Source organism: Festucalex cinctus, chromosome 2 (genome assembly GCF_051991245.1).
Source record: "Festucalex cinctus isolate MCC-2025b chromosome 2, RoL_Fcin_1.0, whole genome shotgun sequence".
NCBI lineage: Eukaryota > Metazoa > Chordata > Actinopteri > Syngnathiformes > Syngnathidae > Festucalex > Festucalex cinctus.
In genome coordinates, this window is record NC_135412.1 from 30270752 (window position 1) to 30291165 (window position 20414).

Sequence of the window (20414 nt, forward strand, 5' to 3'; positions counted from 1 at the left end):
TGTGCGTGCATATATTAAGTGTTATTAGATATTGTAGGGTGGTTATATGCATTGCTGTAAAATACAAAATCACAATATTGTGTTTTTTTTTTAGTATGAGCTCTTTTTTTACAATATTGTGACCTTTTTTGGTTTCACGAACATCCCCACAATGTCGTGATAATAATCGTATCGTGATGTTTGGATATCGTTACATCCCTATGTAACAGTATAGGAAAATAAAGTGATTAATCTTTCAAAACATGCCAACAAATTGTTGAAAAACTAGCTATTGAGGTTAAAATTGCAAGCTGTTATTGTAATTCCTTTATTTCGTGCCTTTCCACCTTACGAAGCCCTCATACTGCTTTACATTTTGACAACTCATTCACCGAATGAGGTCATAGCATCAGAAGCAATGGCGTTCAGTCTTCTGGTCAGCCGACTCAGGCCACACCAGTTCAAAATGTGTTCTTGACACGCAGCACTTTTGGCACGAAATTTGAGCTTGAATTGCAATCTGTTTTGATTTTCAGTGTCATCAGTTTACAATAAGCCCAACATAACAAAGCCTAGAGTAGAGGATAGCCATTAAAATTATGCCTAACTCTAAGGATACTGACAAAGTTACAATTACAGTAAAATGTAGAATAAAATCTAATAAACTAATTTGATTGCGCTTTTTTTTTTTCATGAAAAGTCTTTTAAAATCTCGTTATGCTACTGTCATTACCTGTGATATCAGTGTGACATGCTATGTACAGATTCCCGTAAGAGTGTAGCAGTATAAACCCTTCCAGCTGACGTCACTGCTTAGCTCCCGCGGCGCCTCCTGGAGGGCAAACATCCCACAAGAAATGAATGTAGAAAGCTTGATTTTCAGCGAGTGTTTTCGTTAAAAGGGAAATATGTCAGGTGTCACACAAAAAACGTCCCGAGTAGGACACACTGCGAATCATTGAAACCAGCTAGTCGTTTGAAGCCGCTAGCTACACAAAAAGTTGCGTTGTAGTTTTATGCAAGCCACCGTGGTAGACTTTTACTCCTCACTGTCTTTCGCGGGGTTTGGAATCGCTGCTGGCAGCCGAAAGAACGCTCTCATCTCTCTTTGAGCCATTAGAGCATCCGTTGGACTCGCAGAAGTTCACCATAGCATTGGTCGGTGATTTAGCAACTGTTTGACCTGATTGTTTTCTAATTCACTGCATTGACGCGCTGCCCCCCACCGCTCGGGGCGCACTTCAACGTGACGTCACACTGGAAGGGTCTATATGAATCTCTGCTTTTAGTTGCCAGCAACTTAAGTATTATCAACTTCGTTGACTTTGTGGTGTAATTAAAGCACACTCAAACACCTGGAGCGTCCCTGGTGCCATTTTGTGGATTGTTTCCAATGTTGTCTTCCGCACATTTTGTACATCAAAGTAAAGCGTCTGCTGTCAAGTCACGCTTGGGCGTGGCCAAGGGCGGATCTCAGCAGTGCTCACTGAGTTCAGTCTGAACACTCACAGCAGTGGACTGGACACTTGTCGCCTGCATACAGCATCGTCTGAACTGTACCGAGTGTTTCGAGCTGCTGCTGCTGCTGCTGCTGCATCTGCGCAACAAGATGAACATGATGAGGAAGCCTACTGTGTGGGCGTTCGTCATCACCTTCGGCCTGAGCGTGATCAGTAAATATCCTACTTAATTTGCCTGAAAATGTCTTGTCGCTGCTCCATTTAGTTTGTCTTCAAGTCACTTCTCCTGGTTAAAACGTATCATCGGTCTGTGGCTTGTCATCGCGTTTTTTTTTTGTTTTTTTTTGCGTGTTTTTTTTTTTTTTTTCCATGGCAAATTATTTGGCTAGAATAAAGAACGTCACTGAAATAAAACTGATTTGGAATGTTTCACCGTGCAGTGACCAATAGGAATGAAAAAAAAAAAAAGAATCTAGCTGCACTAGAAAAATAACTAAACACTGTCTTTCTGTCTTTCATGGTCGAAACGCGACACGTCACACGCCTGGTCTACGTGACAGTTTTCAAAGTTTTCCTTTGATATCTGTCATCGGCGTTTGCATATAGGGCTAAGGCACGTTTCGAGGGGCGTTGAATTACACAATCATGCCGATATGCCTAATTTGCATGACGTCTCATATAGGCCTCCCACCCAGCATTTTTCGGTCTAAAAGACGTCTAAATGTATGGAAGGCCAAAAGTGTCAAAATTCAATAAATAAAAAGGCCTTTTTGAAATAACTTCTTTTGATAAATAACAGGCAATAGTGTAATATGGCCATTAAATTTTAAAATGAGGTGTTAGTATTATTATGAGAAGTTTTATGCTATTCTTTAAATGTAACAAATGTTTTATTTTGATTAAATATTTCATAATGATTATTTTAACGTCATACTTTTTAAAAATAATGAAATTTAATTTATTTTCAAGGTTTTATAAGATAATAAAACGTTGTTTTACAAAGTCAGTTTTTATTTCATAATGTCCTTTTCCAGAATGGTCTTCTATTACATAATGGCGTTTTACAGCCGAATGATTTGGTCTGTCAATCGAAGTCAGTGGGTGGGACCACCTGTTTGAGCCTAGATCGCCGTGACGCCTACCCCGTAGCCTGACGCAGAAGTTTAACAAGGCCTATACGTTATGATTCTAAACGATTTACTACTTCTTGGAGTACTTCTGAAAGTGACTTATCTTCCGTATCCATGCTTTAGCAAGCCTGTGACCGCCGTGGCTCCTCTCATCAGGCGCTAAACTCTCCGCGCGTGAATCGATACTGCAAGTGCTGCTGCTCATGTCTGTATAAGGGACTCAGCCAATCACGTAACTGGATCCGCCTCATGTCATTTGATTGACAGACCAAGTCATCGGCTGTAAAACGCCATTATGTAAAAGACGACCATTGTGGAAAAGGACATTATGAAATAAAAACTGACTTTGTAAAACAACGTTTTATTATCTTATAAAACCTTGAAAATAAATTAAATGTCATTATTTTTAAAAAGTATGACGTTGTTAAAATAATCATTATGAAATATTTAATCAAAATAAAATATTTGTTACATATTAAAGAATAGCATTACACTTTTCATAACAATACTAACAAAACTAAAATTTAATGGCCATTTTACACAATAGCCTGGCTATTTATCCAAAGAATAGTTAATTCAAAAAGGCCTTTTTTTATTTATTGAATTTTGACACTTTTGGGCTTCCATATAAATGGTGCTTAGACGTCTAGGCTAAAAACCGTCTAAAAGTGAAAGTTTTTTAGACGTCTACATCTAGACGTCTATTAGACGTCTAAACTTAAACGTCTTTTAGACTAAGCTTAGACGTCTTTTAGACGGCTAAAAAAGGTCTACAAATGGTCTAAAAATAAAAGTTTTTTTCGACGTCTAAGTTTAGACGTCTATTAGACATCTACGCCTAGACCTCTCGTGTAATATATTAAATGTAGATGTTTGCTACATGTTCACTTTTATACCAGTTAAACTCCATTAGACATATAAATGTCTGTTCAACATATTATTCACAACGAACCAATATTAAAAGTAAAGCTGTCAAAAATGAATGTTAAATCAGGTCTTTAATTAAAAGAAGAAAAAAAAATTTAACCTGCGATCCTTACCTTGATGTACAGTGTTCCCTCTAGGGTTAGGTTCCGTAAAATACCCGTAAAGTAGTTAGCTTTATGGTTTACATTTATTATAAATGCTTTAAGGCTCTAAAACCCTTCACCACACAGTTGATACACTTTTATCATCGAGGCATTTACATTTGCTCACATTTCTCTCTTCTTTAAACATTCTCAATGTTCAAACCTTCATAAATTTGCTAAAATAGGTACATTACTGTTGAAAGAAATGCATGCAAAATTGCACTAGAAAAAAATCCGCGATACAGCGAGGCCGCGAAAAGTGAACCGCATATAGCGAGGGAACACTGTAGTTCCAGGATGTTATGACGATTCACATCATGTGTTTTGGACCTTTTAATTAGGTTTCTGTAACACCAATGTGATGCTTATTTTACTACTGGATAACATTAACCAAACTAGCCTATTTAAGTATAAATGCATATATATATATTTTTTTTTTTCAAACATCCAACCATCACAAACATTTGAATGTGAAACCAATACATATTTGATTTATTTACACATTCTTAAACATATAACAATAAAACTATAGGATATTACTGCTATGTTATACATATTTGTTTTCATAATGTGGAAATGTGGCTCAAAGTCTAATAAACAACATTTCCACAATAGTTTAAAAATAAAAATAATCAGAATTTTTTTTTTTTTAGACACCACCTGCTGGGATCACTGATCTGTATACATACATTTTGAAGTCACGAGGTCACCATATTATTACATCCAAGAAACATTTCTCGGCATACGATCCTATACATTTACAGTATCAAAATTAGACATTTGAGACAGTACTTAGTAGAAACGTGATTTGTTTTAAATTTGTTTGTTAAACATAAGATTTAAGACATTTCACAGCTTGCCTTAAATACATGTATAAATTATATGCTTCATGATGTGTACAGGAGGAAACCTATATTTTTTAATTAAAGAATTATAACTGTAATTTTATTCAACAAAAGAGGTCTCTTTCAAATATAATATTGGGGGTCTAAGGAACTGAGCCATAAAAGAAAAAGGCCATCCTGCGGCTTCAATGGCTTGCATGTGGGTGTGTGGGCTATACAGTCATGTATACAGATCAGTGCCTGGGAAGCATAAATTAAAACACAGAAGAAACACCTACCAACTTTTTTTGACTCAAAAAATAAATAAGTAAGAAAAGTAAAGTAATTACTTATTATTAATTCACTTTTGTTTGTCTTTTGACTCAAAATTGAGGCTCAGCATGGTTACTGACCCATTTATGACATTTGTTTTGGTTTAATTTTTGCTCTACAGCTTTATTGCATGATAAAGAAATATGGGAGCAGAGCGCTTTTGTTCATTGATATTTCCGATTATTTTATTTAGTATTTCTACATTAATAAATAGTATTATCTTGTTTTTTTAATTGCATTTTTTTACTAGTAGTTATTATTATGTATATTTATTTGTTTTTTTAGTTCTATATATTAATATAATTTTTGAATTCTATATTTTTTATTTGTATGTATTTTTAATTTTTAATTTTGGCAGTTTTGGTCCTCTATTTGTGGTATCGTCAGTGGTCTCCTGCTGCTCAACATCCGCCAGGTGGGGTCCCACACTGCAACCTAGATATTGTCTCTTGTCATAACACACGCAACTTTGCTCATTCTCAATCACCATCTCGCTTGCAGGCGGAAGTGACAAATGCGGATTTTGGCTGGACAACCCGATGAACGACTTCTGCTATCTCCTCGACCGTGAGACCTCCAAGATATGGGAGGAGGCACAAGACCACTGCGTCCTCCTTGGGGGGAACCTTCTCAGCATCAATGACTCCTACGAACAGACCTTCGTACTTGGTAGGCTCAGCTGGGCCGTCGTCTTCAATCTGAACATAAATGGGTCAATGTGCCAAAAAAATAGATAGGTAAAACAACTTTATTTCACAACAGGAGAAAAAGATGACAATAATTGCAAACAAACAATGCCATGATTGTTTTTTCGGAGTGATGAGTTGCAAAGCACGTAAGTTTCCATTTCCAACTCTTTTCCATGTTTTCCTCGGGTCCAAAGGTCTGACCGCTGTTGAGCCGATCGTCGCTACCTCTCTGTGGTTGGGCGCCAACACCCCCATCAGCAAAGACGGCGCCGAGTGGTGTGACGGATCCCCCATCACTTACGTCCACTTGGAAGCAGGTCGGTGTCAAACGTTTGTCGGCTGCAGTGCGGAGAAACGGAGGAGTGCTGAGCATGTCGTCTGCTTGCAGGTAACCCAGATGACGACAATCCAGGACGCTGTCTTGCTTTCATCACCAGCAGCGGCTACTGGAGGGCCGACGCGTGCAACAACAAGAGAGGCTTCATCTGCAAGAAAAGAGGAAACAGTGAGGATGTGATAAGAGGTGATTGTACGGTCGCTAAAAGGAACTGGTGCTCCTAATCAGTGTTATCATTTGAATATTTTTTTTAATGTGAATAGTAAACATTTTTCACATTCACTACTGGGAAGCACTTCACAGAAAATGCAATTTCAAATGTCAATTAAAATATAGCCTACACAATCTTCATGGTTCAAAATGATGAAATTTGGACGTTTTAACTAGTGTTGTTCCGATACCGATACTGGTATCGGCAGAGGTGCCGATACTGCATTAAAACAGTGGTATCGGTATCGGTGACTACTCACAAGTAACATGCCGATACCATTAATTCCAACGCTAATATAAGATTTTGGATGCAGCATCTTGTGTCTTGCTCATGCACGACATTCACTGATATGTGACATGTTCACTGCATGCCGATCTAAGATATCCTATTGGCCCTTGAATGCTCTGAACCAATGGCAGGACAGCTTTTTCATGTTGAGGAAAAAAAAAACTGAAGTATCGGTATGGTATCGGTATCGGCCGATACTGCAAACCTGGGTATCCGTATCGGTATCGGGAGCCAAAAAACGGTATCGGAACAACACTAATTTTAACCTTTCGAAATGGCTTTGTACAAAAAAAAAAGAACAAAAAACAAAAAAAAAACAGTATTGCATGTCAGTAGCAATGCAAAATAGCTCCGCTTCATTATTTGGCAGGTCAAGAAATGGAATGCACTTTGAGAACGTGATCACCACTGTATAGTGAGCCACTAGATGGCGCCCAAGCTCCTTTCTTGACATTCCTTAGATGTGACAGTCCGCTTCCCAAAGCCAGAACAAATTTCGAGTCATCATTGAGCTGTTGCGCTCATGTCTTGACACTATAATATTTACACAAAATCCACTTTCAAGAAGAAGTTGAGCTATTGTGTCATAAAGTCAACTACAATTCTCAAAATGACTGAACTTCCTTCTTCTGTATGGACAGCAAGACCAAAAAACACATTTCATATGAACTGCCTGATAGTAACTGACAAGGATGAAAATTAAGGACATTGTTGCTATTACTTTAGTTTTGTAAACGTAAGATGCAGTTTAAGTTTTCATTCTTAAAGGAAATTTAATTTGTGTTATTCCAATTTTCGTTTGACTTATTTTTTCTCATTTCCTTCACACAACAGTGCCGTCTCCCGTTCTGGATCCGGAACATCTGCCAATCCCAAGTGCTCCAAAGCAGGAAAGTCCCCAGCTTGACCTGCTGTTTGGCGAAGCAAACCTGGAATGGAAGCAGTGGGACGGCTCTCTCCCAGATAACGCCGTGTCCATCGACAACTCGTATGCGAGCCGCGTAGAATACATCTGCAAAGTTGACTGCCACGCAGGCGTGTACATCCCCAAAGCTGGCGAGCAGGTTTGCGCCTACACTTCTCATGGCGCGGCATACACCGAAAGGAAGTTTGAGTTGCTGGTCAACATGTACAACTTCGAGGTTCTGGAGTGGGTAAACGACAAAGACGGTTCAGTACCTCGTTATTCTATTCAGACGTGCATTAACACTGATAACTATTACATTGGGAAGAACCGTTACGGACTGGGGGAAGTGGATGTGAGTCAAAAGGTGTTCAACCTTCCCTGGAAGGGGAGCGTTTGGACGTACCCTGAGTACGAGATCCTGGTGATGAACAAAGACGTCAAGGAGGAGCACTTGATGGACATCAAGTACGAAACAGATGGCGTCACCCCTCTCAAGTATATCCCTCAAGAGGTTAAACAGCACTCAATTCCAAACTGGAGCTGCCATCTATTCAAAGACAAGGTCACCTTCTATGAGTCCCTCACAGTAACCCAAAAGTGGGAGATCAACTTTCGCGTCTTGGTGGAAGTTGGCATCACTATCACGGCCGGAATCCCCTTCCTCAACAAAGACAAGATTGACTTCAAACCCGTCTCCACCTTCAAGTTGTCTCAAAGGACCTCCACCTATACCACCAATCAGCCTGTTACGGTGCTTGTCACGGTTCCCCCCCATCAGTCGTGCGACATCAAACTGCTGGGCAGTCCGACCATCTGGAAGATCCCGTTCACGGCCCGTTTCAAGCGCACTTATGGCAACGGGAAGACCAAGTCGGTCAGAGTCACCGGGACCTTCCATTACGAAAATTTTGATGAGTTCACGGCTGAAATCCAAAGCTGTGGCCCTCTGCCTGGTGCTAACCCTTGTTAAGATGATCTGTTATGGGAAGGGACTTTTTTCCCCCTTTTACGGGGGAGTTTTTGTCTCCACAAATGTACAACATTTTTCAAATGTATTTGGACACATAATCAAAATAAAAATGAGGGGGAAAGTGAGCTGCTGTGTCTCCACATCTGTTTCTAGCTTCAGGTGTGTTTTGATGTGGTACGTGATGCAATGCTGACACATTTTAAGAGATCAAAATTTCATTTAACCATCTGTGCTGGTGTGAACGTGGTCACGAGGAATCGTCTGCACCGGAGGCCTTGGCAAAATGCTTCATGAACATCCTGTCATCTTCATTGGCCTACAAAAAAAAAAAAAAAAAAGCCATATGCGAGATGGGCATACATTAGCTACACTGTATAAAAAAAAAGTTAAAAAAAATAAAAAATAATAATACCCCCCAAAAAATAGTGAAGTAACAGAAAATTTCTTCCCAAATTTTTTTCCCCCATAATTAAAGTTTGTAGTTGTAATTGTAACAAGATTTTACCTTCTATTCAGGTTCTGAATGTTTCATTATAAACATTTTCACAATTTAAAACAATTACATTACATAGAAATATAAGTAAACGTATTACGAATAGTAACAGCTTAAAATTACAGAAATGTGATGTTATTCGTTGTTTCTAATGACTTGATTTCATGGAAAAGTTGTTTGATGTAATATAACAGAATAGGAAAAACAAAGTGACTCATCTTTCATGCCAACAAATTGTTGAAAAACTGGCTATTGGGGTTAAAATAGTAAGTTGTTTTGGTAATTGAGTTCTATTGTGCTTTTCCACCTCGAGGCCCTCATACTGCTTTACATTTTGACAAGTCATTCACCTAACGAAGACACAGCATCAGAAGCAATGGAGTTCAGTCTTCTGGTCAGACGACTCACGCTCACCAGTTCTAAACGTGTTCTACTTGACACGCAGTTCTAGAAGAGAAGAAGATGAAGAAGTGTTTTAATTTTCAGTGTCATCAGTTTACAATAAGCCCAACATAGGCTATTAATTACAACAAAGCCTAGAATAGGGGATAATAATTAAAAGTATGCCTAACTTTAAGGATATTAATGACAAAGTTCCAATTACAATAAAATGTAGAATAAAAGCTAATAAGTTCCACTCAAAATGTTTAGAACATTTTTTCAAAATATTAAAAATAAATACATAAATAAATTATTAATACTAATAATAATACTACTACTACTACTACTACTACTACTAATAATAATAATAATAATAATAATAATAATAATAATAATAAGAAGAAGAAGAAGAAGAAGAAGAAGAAGAAGATTTGCCGCTGTGCAAATCTCGCGCGGCTGGAGGTGGGGTGGGCACATCTTCCCTCTCTGCGCTGCTGCCCGGTGCCGGTTTCCGGGGGGGGTTCTCGCGGGGGGCCGGGTTCGCGGGGGGGGGGGGGTGGCGGCCGTCGGGGGGGGGGGGGGGGGGCGGCTTGTTTGGGGGGGGGTGGAGGTATGGGTGGGTGGGGGGTTGGGTGCTGGGGGTCGGGGTGTGTTCGGGGGTTTGGGGGTCAGGGGTGGTGGGGCCTGGGTCGTGGTGGATGGCGGGTTTGGGTGGGGTGCGGGGGGGTCGTGGGGGGATGGGGGCTGGGGACCGGTGGGGCGCTGTGGGGGCCCGCTGGGCCTCGTTCTGCGGCCTTGGGCTCGGGGGTGTGGGCCGGGGCTGGGGCGGGGGTGTTCCGGGTGTCTGGGTCGGCTCGCCGACCGGTGTCCGCTCGGGTGGCTTGGGGGTGGCCTTGGTGCTGCCGCGGCCTGGGGATTCCGGGGGGGGGGGAGTGCTCGCTTTGCTGGACCGCGGTTGACGGCTTCTTTCTTTGGTGGTGGTCCTTATGCATGCCAGATCCGTCGCACCAGCATCTACTGAAACTCAACAGAAGTAGCCTCTCCCTCCCACAGCCCCTTGAATCAGTTGGTGCTGGTGTCTGTGGTTCTCACTTTGCTTTATCTATCCTTCCCTCCTTCCTCTCTTTAGTTTTTCCTCTGGTCACTTGAGATCTTAATTTATTAGAAGTATGAGGTTTCTGGGGTTGGCATAAGACTCCGGTTTTGTAACCACGCAGGAGGTGTCTTGTTGGTGCTGGACTTCACCTTGATGGATTGGATGTACTGGCTTCTATGGATCTCACTCTGCCTTATCGATCCTTCCCTCCTTCCTCTCTTTAGTTTTTCCTCTGGGCTCTTGAGATCTCGCTAAATTTGCTGGAATTTAGAGGCTTCCGGGGTTGGCGTAAGACTTTGATTTTGTAATCATGGGGAAGGCAGGAAGTGTTTGGTCGGTGCTGGATTTCACTTTGATTTACCTTTCTTTTCTCTTTATTTCTTTTTTTTTCTGACCTTTTCTCTGGTCTCCTGACCATTTAAACCTCACGACTCTGGCAAGATTCTGAAGTACCTGGTTAAGGCGAAGGGTAATGGGATATTTATAAGGTTTTAGGTGAATGAATGAGTATAAATTTATACGTATTTGCACGCACGCACACGCACGCACGCGCACGCACGCAAACGCACGCACGCAAACGCACGCACACATACACACACACACACACACACACACACAAAAAAAAAAAAAGAGCAATGATGACAAGACGTTGAATCGGTAAGACTACCGAATGAACAATTCTGAGCTCTTTAAAAAAAAAAAAAAAAAAAAAGAAGATTTGCTCGAACGTCCATAACAATAGGATGAACGTAGATTGTGTCAACTTACAAATCAGATATAAAACAAAACTACTTTGCTCAATAATGCCTTCTATTTCTTATTAAACTGAATTTAGAATGCTCAAAAATCATCATTTGAATAATTTTAGAAATGTAAGGGTATACTTGGAGACCAAGACTTTTGAAGCCGCGAGGCTGCCATATTACCACACCCAAGAAATGTTTCTCGGAATACGATCCTAATATATTTACACTACAACAGGGTTCACCTATTCCGGTCCTCGAGGTCCAGAGTCCTGCAGGTTTTAGAAGTGTCCACCTACCAACACAACTGATGCTAAAGGTCAGGATTGTCATCAGGCATGCTGATGAGCTGATTATATGAATGAAGTGAGTTGGGTGGACTTACACCGTAGCATCCAAATAACTAAGAGCGGAGCACCCTTACAGGGCAATAAAGACACCGAATCCCAATTTGCTTCCAGTGGACCTGGCAGCGCCGCTCATCGCAGCAGCCGAACACTGTTGTATGAGTGTGTGTGTAAACGGGTGAATGTGAGGCTTAAATTGTAAAGCGCTTTGGGCACCATATCGTTACATAAATCACTATATAAAAAGCAATTCATTTGTCGAACTGCTTCTGTAAAGTTAAACTGATCAATAAAACCTTTTCAATTCTCAATCATAAACAATATTGAACAGCACTCAACCATTACACCTCTTTCAGCTATTGGAATACCCTGCGTGGTACGCAGGAAATCATAGCTATAACGAAGCCAATACAAAAAAGGGTTGCAATCAGCACTTCATTGAAAGTAATAATATTCATTCAAAACAGGATGAAGGTATTGATTTTATTGTGAAAAGCATATATTTTGCATTGACAGACATCAATTTTGATTTCGACGGAACGCCCGCCTCCCAGTTCTGAGGACTCGGGTTCGAGTCCAGGCTCCGGCCTTCCTGGGTGGAGTTTGCATGTTCTCCCCGTGCCCGCGTGGGTCTTCTCCGGGTACTCCGGTCTCCTCCCACATTCCAAAGACATGCATGGCAGGTTAATTGGGCGCTCCAAATTGTCCCTTGGTGTGCTTGTGTGTGTGGCTGGTTGTTCGTCTCTGTGTGCCCTGCGATTGGCTGGCAACCAGTTCAGGGTGTACCCTGCCCAGAGCCAGCTGGGATAGGCTCCAGCACCCCCGCGACCCTTGTGAGGAGCAAGCGGTTCAGAAAATGGATGGATGGAAGCCCTCTGGGTAATATATTTAGTTTGTGTCATTGAAAACGACAGCACATCAGTGCCACCATGGTGCTGTTGTAAATGGGCTCTGGGTGGCAGAGTGGTTACTGCTGCTTACCTCCAACGCAGGTGATGTGGGTTCGTTTCCCCACACAGGAGGGTATGTGTGAGTAAAGTACTTTTAAAACAAATGGCATTGTACTGTATCTGTAGCCATTAAAGGCTGTTGTTGGGCTTTGAGTGAGTGTTTAGAATTTGGTAGTTTGAAGTTCAACACTGCTTTCAGAAAGCAGTCTTTGATATGATATTGATTAATTACAGCTTTAGATTGTGTAGGCCTGACCGAGTGTGTTTGTCGGGGCTCATCTGTTTTGTTGTTGTTGTTGTTGTTGTTGTCTGACATCTTTTGAAAGACTGACCATATTATAAATAGGGTATTCTGCCTTCTCCATCATCTTCTTTCTCTTCTTCTCTCTCCATTCTCATCTCTTCTCTAGTTCATATGTTGCATATGGATCCTGTTTTAAGCTTAATAAATATAGTTTCAGTGTACTCTGAAAGGAAGTTTGAGTTGCTGGTCAACATGTACAACTTCGAGGTTCTGGAGTGGGTAAACGACAAAGACGGTTCAGTACCTCGTTATTCTATTCAGACGTGCATTAACACTGATAACTATTACATTGGGAAGAACCGTTACGGACTGGGGGAAGTGGATGTGAGTCAAAAGGTGTTCAACCTTCCCTGGAAGGGGAGCGTTTGGACGTACCCTGAGTACGAGATCCTGGTGATGAACAAAGACGTCAAGGAGGAGCACTTGATGGACATCAAGTACGAAACAGATGGCGTCACCCCTCTCAAGTATATCCCTCAAGAGGTTAAACAGCACTCAATTCCAAACTGGAGCTGCCATCTATTCAAAGACAAGGTCACCTTCTATGAGTCCCTCACAGTAACCCAAAAGTGGGAGATCAACTTTCGCGTCTTGGTGGAAGTTGGCATCACTATCACGGCCGGAATCCCCTTCCTCAACAAAGACAAGATTGACTTCAAACCCGTCTCCACCTTCAAGTTGTCTCAAAGGACCTCCACCTATACCACCAATCAGCCTGTTACGGTGCTTGTCACGGTTCCCCCCCATCAGTCGTGCGACATCAAACTGCTGGGCAGTCCGACCATCTGGAAGATCCCGTTCACGGCCCGTTTCAAGCGCACTTATGGCAACGGGAAGACCAAGTCGGTCAGAGTCACCGGGACCTTCCATTACGAAAATTTTGATGAGTTCACGGCTGAAATCCAAAGCTGTGGCCCTCTGCCTGGTGCTAACCCTTGTTAAGATGATCTGTTATGGGAAGGGACTTTTTTCCCCCTTTTACGGGGGAGTTTTTGTCTCCACAAATGTACAACATTTTTCAAATGTATTTGGACACATAATCAAAATAAAAATGAGGGGGAAAGTGAGCTGCTGTGTCTCCACATCTGTTTCTAGCTTCAGGTGTGTTTTGATGTGGTACGTGATGCAATGCTGACACATTTTAAGAGATCAAAATTTCATTTAACCATCTGTGCTGGTGTGAACGTGGTCACGAGGAATCGTCTGCACCGGAGGCCTTGGCAAAATGCTTCATGAACATCCTGTCATCTTCATTGGCCTACAAAAAAAAAAAAAAAAAAGCCATATGCGAGATGGGCATACATTAGCTACACTGTATAAAAAAAAAGTTAAAAAAAATAAAAAATAATAATACCCCCCAAAAAATAGTGAAGTAACAGAAAATTTCTTCCCAAATTTTTTTCCCCCATAATTAAAGTTTGTAGTTGTAATTGTAACAAGATTTTACCTTCTATTCAGGTTCTGAATGTTTCATTATAAACATTTTCACAATTTAAAACAATTACATTACATAGAAATATAAGTAAACGTATTACGAATAGTAACAGCTTAAAATTACAGAAATGTGATGTTATTCGTTGTTTCTAATGACTTGATTTCATGGAAAAGTTGTTTGATGTAATATAACAGAATAGGAAAAACAAAGTGACTCATCTTTCATGCCAACAAATTGTTGAAAAACTGGCTATTGGGGTTAAAATAGTAAGTTGTTTTGGTAATTGAGTTCTATTGTGCTTTTCCACCTCGAGGCCCTCATACTGCTTTACATTTTGACAAGTCATTCACCTAACGAAGACACAGCATCAGAAGCAATGGAGTTCAGTCTTCTGGTCAGACGACTCACGCTCACCAGTTCTAAACGTGTTCTACTTGACACGCAGTTCTAGAAGAGAAGAAGATGAAGAAGTGTTTTAATTTTCAGTGTCATCAGTTTACAATAAGCCCAACATAGGCTATTAATTACAACAAAGCCTAGAATAGGGGATAATAATTAAAAGTATGCCTAACTTTAAGGATATTAATGACAAAGTTCCAATTACAATAAAATGTAGAATAAAAGCTAATAAGTTCCACTCAAAATGTTTAGAACATTTTTTCAAAATATTAAAAATAAATACATAAATAAATTATTAATACTAATAATAATACTACTACTACTACTACTAATAATAATAATAATAATAATAATAATAATAATAATAAGAAGAAGAAGAAGAAGAAGAAGAAGAAGAAGAAGAAGATTTGCCGCTGTGCAAATCTCGCGCGGCTGGAGGTGGGGTGGGCACATCTTCCCTCTCTGCGCTGCTGCCCGGTGCCGGTTTCCGGGGGGGGTTCTCGCGGGGGGCCGGGTTCGCGGGGGGGGGGGTGGCGGCCGTCGGGGGGGGGGGGGCGGCTTGTTTGGGGGGGGGTGGAGGTATGGGTGGGTGGGGGGTTGGGTGCTGGGGGTCGGGGTGTGTTCGGGGGTTTGGGGGTCGGGGGTGGTGGGGCCTGGGTCGTGGTGGATGGCGGGTTTGGGTGGGGTGCGGGGGGGTCGTGGGGGGATGGGGGCTGGGGACCGGTGGGGCGCTGTGGGGGCCCGCTGGGCCTCGTTCTGCGGCCTTGGGCTCGGGGGTGTGGGCCGGGGCTGGGGCGGGGGTGTTCCGGGTGTCTGGGTCGGCTCGCCGACCGGTGTCCGCTCGGGTGGCTTGGGGGTGGCCTTGGTGCTGCCGCGGCCTGGGGATTCCGGGGGGGGGGGAGTGCTCGCTTTGCTGGACCGCGGTTGACGGCTTCTTTCTTTGGTGGTGGTCCTTATGCATGCCAGATCCGTCGCACCAGCATCTACTGAAACTCAACAGAAGTAGCCTCTCCCTCCCACAGCCCCTTGAATCAGTTGGTGCTGGTGTCTGTGGTTCTCACTTTGCTTTATCTATCCTTCCCTCCTTCCTCTCTTTAGTTTTTCCTCTGGTCACTTGAGATCTTAATTTATTAGAAGTATGAGGTTTCTGGGGTTGGCATAAGACTCCGGTTTTGTAACCACGCAGGAGGTGTCTTGTTGGTGCTGGACTTCACCTTGATGGATTGGATGTACTGGCTTCTATGGATCTCACTCTGCCTTATCGATCCTTCCCTCCTTCCTCTCTTTAGTTTTTCCTCTGGGCTCTTGAGATCTCGCTAAATTTGCTGGAATTTAGAGGCTTCCGGGGTTGGCGTAAGACTTTGATTTTGTAATCATGGGGAAGGCAGGAAGTGTTTGGTCGGTGCTGGATTTCACTTTGATTTACCTTTCTTTTCTCTTTATTTCTTTTTTTTTCTGACCTTTTCTCTGGTCTCCTGACCATTTAAACCTCACGACTCTGGCAAGATTCTGAAGTACCTGGTTAAGGCGAAGGGTAATGGGATATTTATAAGGTTTTAGGTGAATGAATGAGTATAAATTTATACGTATTTGCACGCACGCACACGCACGCACGCGCACGCACGCAAACGCACGCACGCAAACGCACGCACACATACACACACACACACACACACACACACAAAAAAAAAAAAGAGCAATGATGACAAGACGTTGAATCGGTAAGACTACCGAATGAACAATTCTGAGCTCTTTAAAAAAAAAAAAAAAAAAAAAGAAGATTTGCTCGAACGTCCATAACAATAGGATGAACGTAGATTGTGTCAACTTACAAATCAGATATAAAACAAAACTACTTTGCTCAATAATGCCTTCTATTTCTTATTAAACTGAATTTAGAATGCTCAAAAATCATCATTTGAATAATTTTAGAAATGTAAGGGTATACTTGGAGACCAAGACTTTTGAAGCCGCGAGGCTGCCATATTACCACACCCAAGAAATGTTTCTCGGAATACGATCCTAATATATTTACACTACAACAGGGTTCACCTATTCCGGTCCTCGAGGTCCAGAGTCCTGCAGGTTTTAGAAGTGTCCACCTACCAACACAACTGATGCTAAAGGTCAGGATTGTCATCAGGCATGCTGATGAGCTGATTATATGAATGAAGTGAGTTGGGTGGACTTACACCGTAGCATCCAAATAACTAAGAGCGGAGCACCCTTACAGGGCAATAAAGACACCGAATCCCAATTTGCTTCCAGTGGACCTGGCAGCGCCGCTCATCGCAGCAGCCGAACACTGTTGTATGAGTGTGTGTGTAAACGGGTGAATGTGAGGCTTAAATTGTAAAGCGCTTTGGGCACCATATCGTTACATAAATCACTATATAAAAAGCAATTCATTTGTCGAACTGCTTCTGTAAAGTTAAACTGATCAATAAAACCTTTTCAATTCTCAATCATAAACAATATTGAACAGCACTCAACCATTACACCTCTTTCAGCTATTGGAATACCCTGCGTGGTACGCAGGAAATCATAGCTATAACGAAGCCAATACAAAAAAGGGTTGCAATCAGCACTTCATTGAAAGTAATAATATTCATTCAAAACAGGATGAAGGTATTGATTTTATTGTGAAAAGCATATATTTTGCATTGACAGACATCAATTTTGATTTCGACGGAACGCCCGCCTCCCAGTTCTGAGGACTCGGGTTCGAGTCCAGGCTCCGGCCTTCCTGGGTGGAGTTTGCATGTTCTCCCCGTGCCCGCGTGGGTCTTCTCCGGGTACTCCGGTCTCCTCCCACATTCCAAAGACATGCATGGCAGGTTAATTGGGCGCTCCAAATTGTCCCTTGGTGTGCTTGTGTGTGTGGCTGGTTGTTCGTCTCTGTGTGCCCTGCGATTGGCTGGCAACCAGTTCAGGGTGTACCCTGCCCAGAGCCAGCTGGGATAGGCTCCAGCACCCCCGCGACCCTTGTGAGGAGCAAGCGGTTCAGAAAATGGATGGATGGAAGCCCTCTGGGTAATATATTTAGTTTGTGTCATTGAAAACGACAGCACATCAGTGCCACCATGGTGCTGTTGTAAATGGGCTCTGGGTGGCAGAGTGGTTACTGCTGCTTACCTCCAACGCAGGTGATGTGGGTTCGTTTCCCCACACAGGAGGGTATGTGTGAGTAAAGTACTTTTAAAACAAATGGCATTGTACTGTATCTGTAGCCATTAAAGGCTGTTGTTGGGCTTTGAGTGAGTGTTTAGAATTTGGTAGTTTGAAGTTCAACACTGCTTTCAGAAAGCAGTCTTTGATATGATATTGATTAATTACAGCTTTAGATTGTGTAGGCCTGACCGAGTGTGTTTGTCGGGGCTCATCTGTTTTGTTGTTGTTGTTGTTGTTGTTGTCTGACATCTTTTGAAAGACTGACCATATTATAAATAGGGTATTCTGCCTTCTCCATCATCTTCTTTCTCTTCTTCTCTCTCCATTCTCATCTCTTCTCTAGTTCATATGTTGCATATGGATCCTGTTTTAAGCTTAATAAATATAGTTTCAGTGTACTCTGCTGGCCAAGTGTCTTTGAAGCTTTGAGGTGGGAAATACAATATTAGGGCTGGGCAATATATGGAAAATATAATAATAATATCGATATGGCTATATTGGCCTATGCAAAATGCCTATCGCAAAGACATACAATAATTTTCATATGGAATTTTTTGCTTTTCCCTGAATTTGACCAATCAGAAACAAACTTAAACGTGCATCGTCATCCAAAACATAATCTAGGGTTAAAAAAAAAAAAAAGAACACATTAAACTTGCTTATTTTACCACACAAAAAAAAATCTAATTCTTTCATTTGATAATAAAAATATTATTTCTTTAGGTACATGTTGAATATTTCAATAATATCAACATTGTGATATTCAAAAACTATAATGCATATCGTATATTTTTGCAATATCGTGCTCATATATATATATATATATATATATATATATATATATATATATATATATATATATATATATATATATATATATATATATATATATATATATTAGGGCTGTCAAAGTTAAAGTGTTCATAGATTAATTAATCACAGAAAAATGTCGCATTAATCATGTATTAACGCATATTAATCGCACTTTTTTTTTTTTTTTACCGCACTTGAGCCTTGAATGTAACCACGGATGGTTACATTGAAAGCAGGTCAGTGATTAGGTCAATGCACGGCTGGATCAAGGCAAAAAATTAAGATTGGTTCAAGTGGAGAATTATTGTTTACATCAACATGAACTAATCAGGTTATACGAAGTCACACAATGTAGTTTCTATGAAGTCAAATATTTTAGATGTGATATCTGGACACCATTTTTTTTTTAGTTTAAGTGGGGTAAAACTTGTTACAGTGCAGCATGGCAAGGAAGTTATCCCTAGTCTGATGGAGCGTTTTCTTTCATTAAGTCTTTTAAAATCTCTTTATGCTACTGTCATTACCTGTTATATCAGTGTGACATGTAAATAATCCCCATTATCATTCGCCATGCGCCAACAGCTATTTTGAGGCGATTACACTGACGTTAATGTTTGTTTGTTCCAGTAACACAAACTTTTTAGACTTTTTTTTGACAACAATGAAACGGTTTTGGGACGTCTATCTACTAATGAACTAAATTTAAAACTAAATCTACTTACTAACTAACTGTGGTATATAATTATTTTTTAAATTAAGGTAGCAGTATCATTGAATTGCTTATTCACAATCGAATTTCAACCTTTAAATGTTTTTGTGTTTTTTCCTTTTTAAACAAAGGACAAAATTAGGTTAAAATTAAGTTTATTGATAAATAGAAAATACTGCGATTGGCTGGCGACCAGTTCAGGGTTTACCCCGCCTACTGCCCAAAGCCAGCTGGGATAGGCTCCACCACCCCCCGCGACCCTTGTGAGGAGTAAGCGGTCAAGAAAACGGATGGATGGATAAATAGAAAATATTTTGTCCCCCCCAGAAAAGTCCTAATCAAAACAAAAAAAATTTAAATGTTCGTAAACAAAGTGATCAGAGGAAAAGAAATTTAAACAAATACTTTATCATATACTGTTCAGAAACTAAAAATACAAAACAATAACTCAAATTCTGCCTTCATCACTTTTTTCTACCTAAATAAACAAGATGTTAAAGATTATCATGCAGCAACAGATATAAAACCTAAAATAACATACAAAACGAATTATTTTTCAAACACAATCAGGTATATGTTTATGCATCCATCCATCCATCCATTTTCTGAACCGCTTGCTCCTCACAAGGGTCGCAGGGGGTGCTGGAGCCTATCCCAGCTGGCTTCAGGCAGTAGGCGGGGTACACCCTGAACTGGTCGCCAGCCAATCGCAGTGTGTTTATGCAATCTACTACAAAGATGAGACGCTAAGTCGCGTGATGGACACGATCGAAACACTACTGTGATATGCCTGTTATCTTTTTGACCGAACCGTAACAGTGCATAAAAGAACCAAACTGAAACTAAACTACCGGATCGATATTTTAGTGCCAGTATCGATCCGATATCGATACTGACTTGCTGTCGATAATATCGATATTTTGATCTATCCGCCCACCACCACTCCCCAAGAATTTACTCTCAGCTTCAAAACGTTTGGTGAGCCCTGCTGTATCTTTTGGGTCATTTTACCACTTGATTTTTATGCGATGAATGCAAACACGTTAACATATTCATATATGGCTGCAGTGTTGAGTATGTACGGTTTCCCATGAGAGTGAAGCAGGATGATATGAATCTCTGCTTTTCGTTGCCAAGCATGATCAACTTCATTGACTTCGTGGCGTTATTATAGCACACTCAAAAATCAATTGAACGCTTTAGGTGCTTCATTGACCATGACTTAAATGACGCCTTATTTAATGAGTGATGAGTGAGTGAGTTACAAAACGTCAGACGTTTGCCGTGTTTGCTTGAATACCTCAGCTGGAGATTCTTCCCTGGTTTTCGGGTCTCGTTTTGTGGATCGTTTCCAATGTTGTTGTCTTCCGCACAG

At 41.0% G+C, this 20414-nt stretch overlaps 2 protein-coding genes across 3 annotated transcripts; both read left to right on the plus strand.

Annotated features, from left to right (window-relative positions):
- The first annotated feature begins 1459 nt into the window (after nucleotides 1-1459).
- LOC144014490 (natterin-3-like) lies at nucleotides 1460-8323 on the plus strand. Of its 2 annotated transcripts, none has more exons than XM_077514426.1 (6): nucleotides 1460-1652; nucleotides 5155-5211; nucleotides 5298-5465; nucleotides 5680-5802; nucleotides 5874-6008; nucleotides 7156-8323. In XM_077514426.1, exons 1-6 carry the CDS (start codon nucleotides 1589-1591, stop codon nucleotides 8196-8198), a joined length of 1590 nt encoding a protein of 529 aa, XP_077370552.1. In that variant the 5' UTR covers nucleotides 1460-1588; the 3' UTR covers nucleotides 8199-8323. The 2 variants fall into 2 exon arrangements, with proteins under 2 accessions (XP_077370552.1, XP_077370553.1); XM_077514427.1 differs by having other exon boundaries at nucleotides 5874-5990.
- Nucleotides 8324-12600: 4277 nt separating this feature from the next.
- On the plus strand, nucleotides 12601-13579 carry LOC144014493 (natterin-3-like). The gene has a single exon (XM_077514431.1). It carries the CDS (start codon nucleotides 12624-12626, stop codon nucleotides 13452-13454), a length of 831 nt encoding a protein of 276 aa, XP_077370557.1. The 5' UTR covers nucleotides 12601-12623; the 3' UTR covers nucleotides 13455-13579.
- Nucleotides 13580-20414: the final 6835 nt, after the last annotated feature.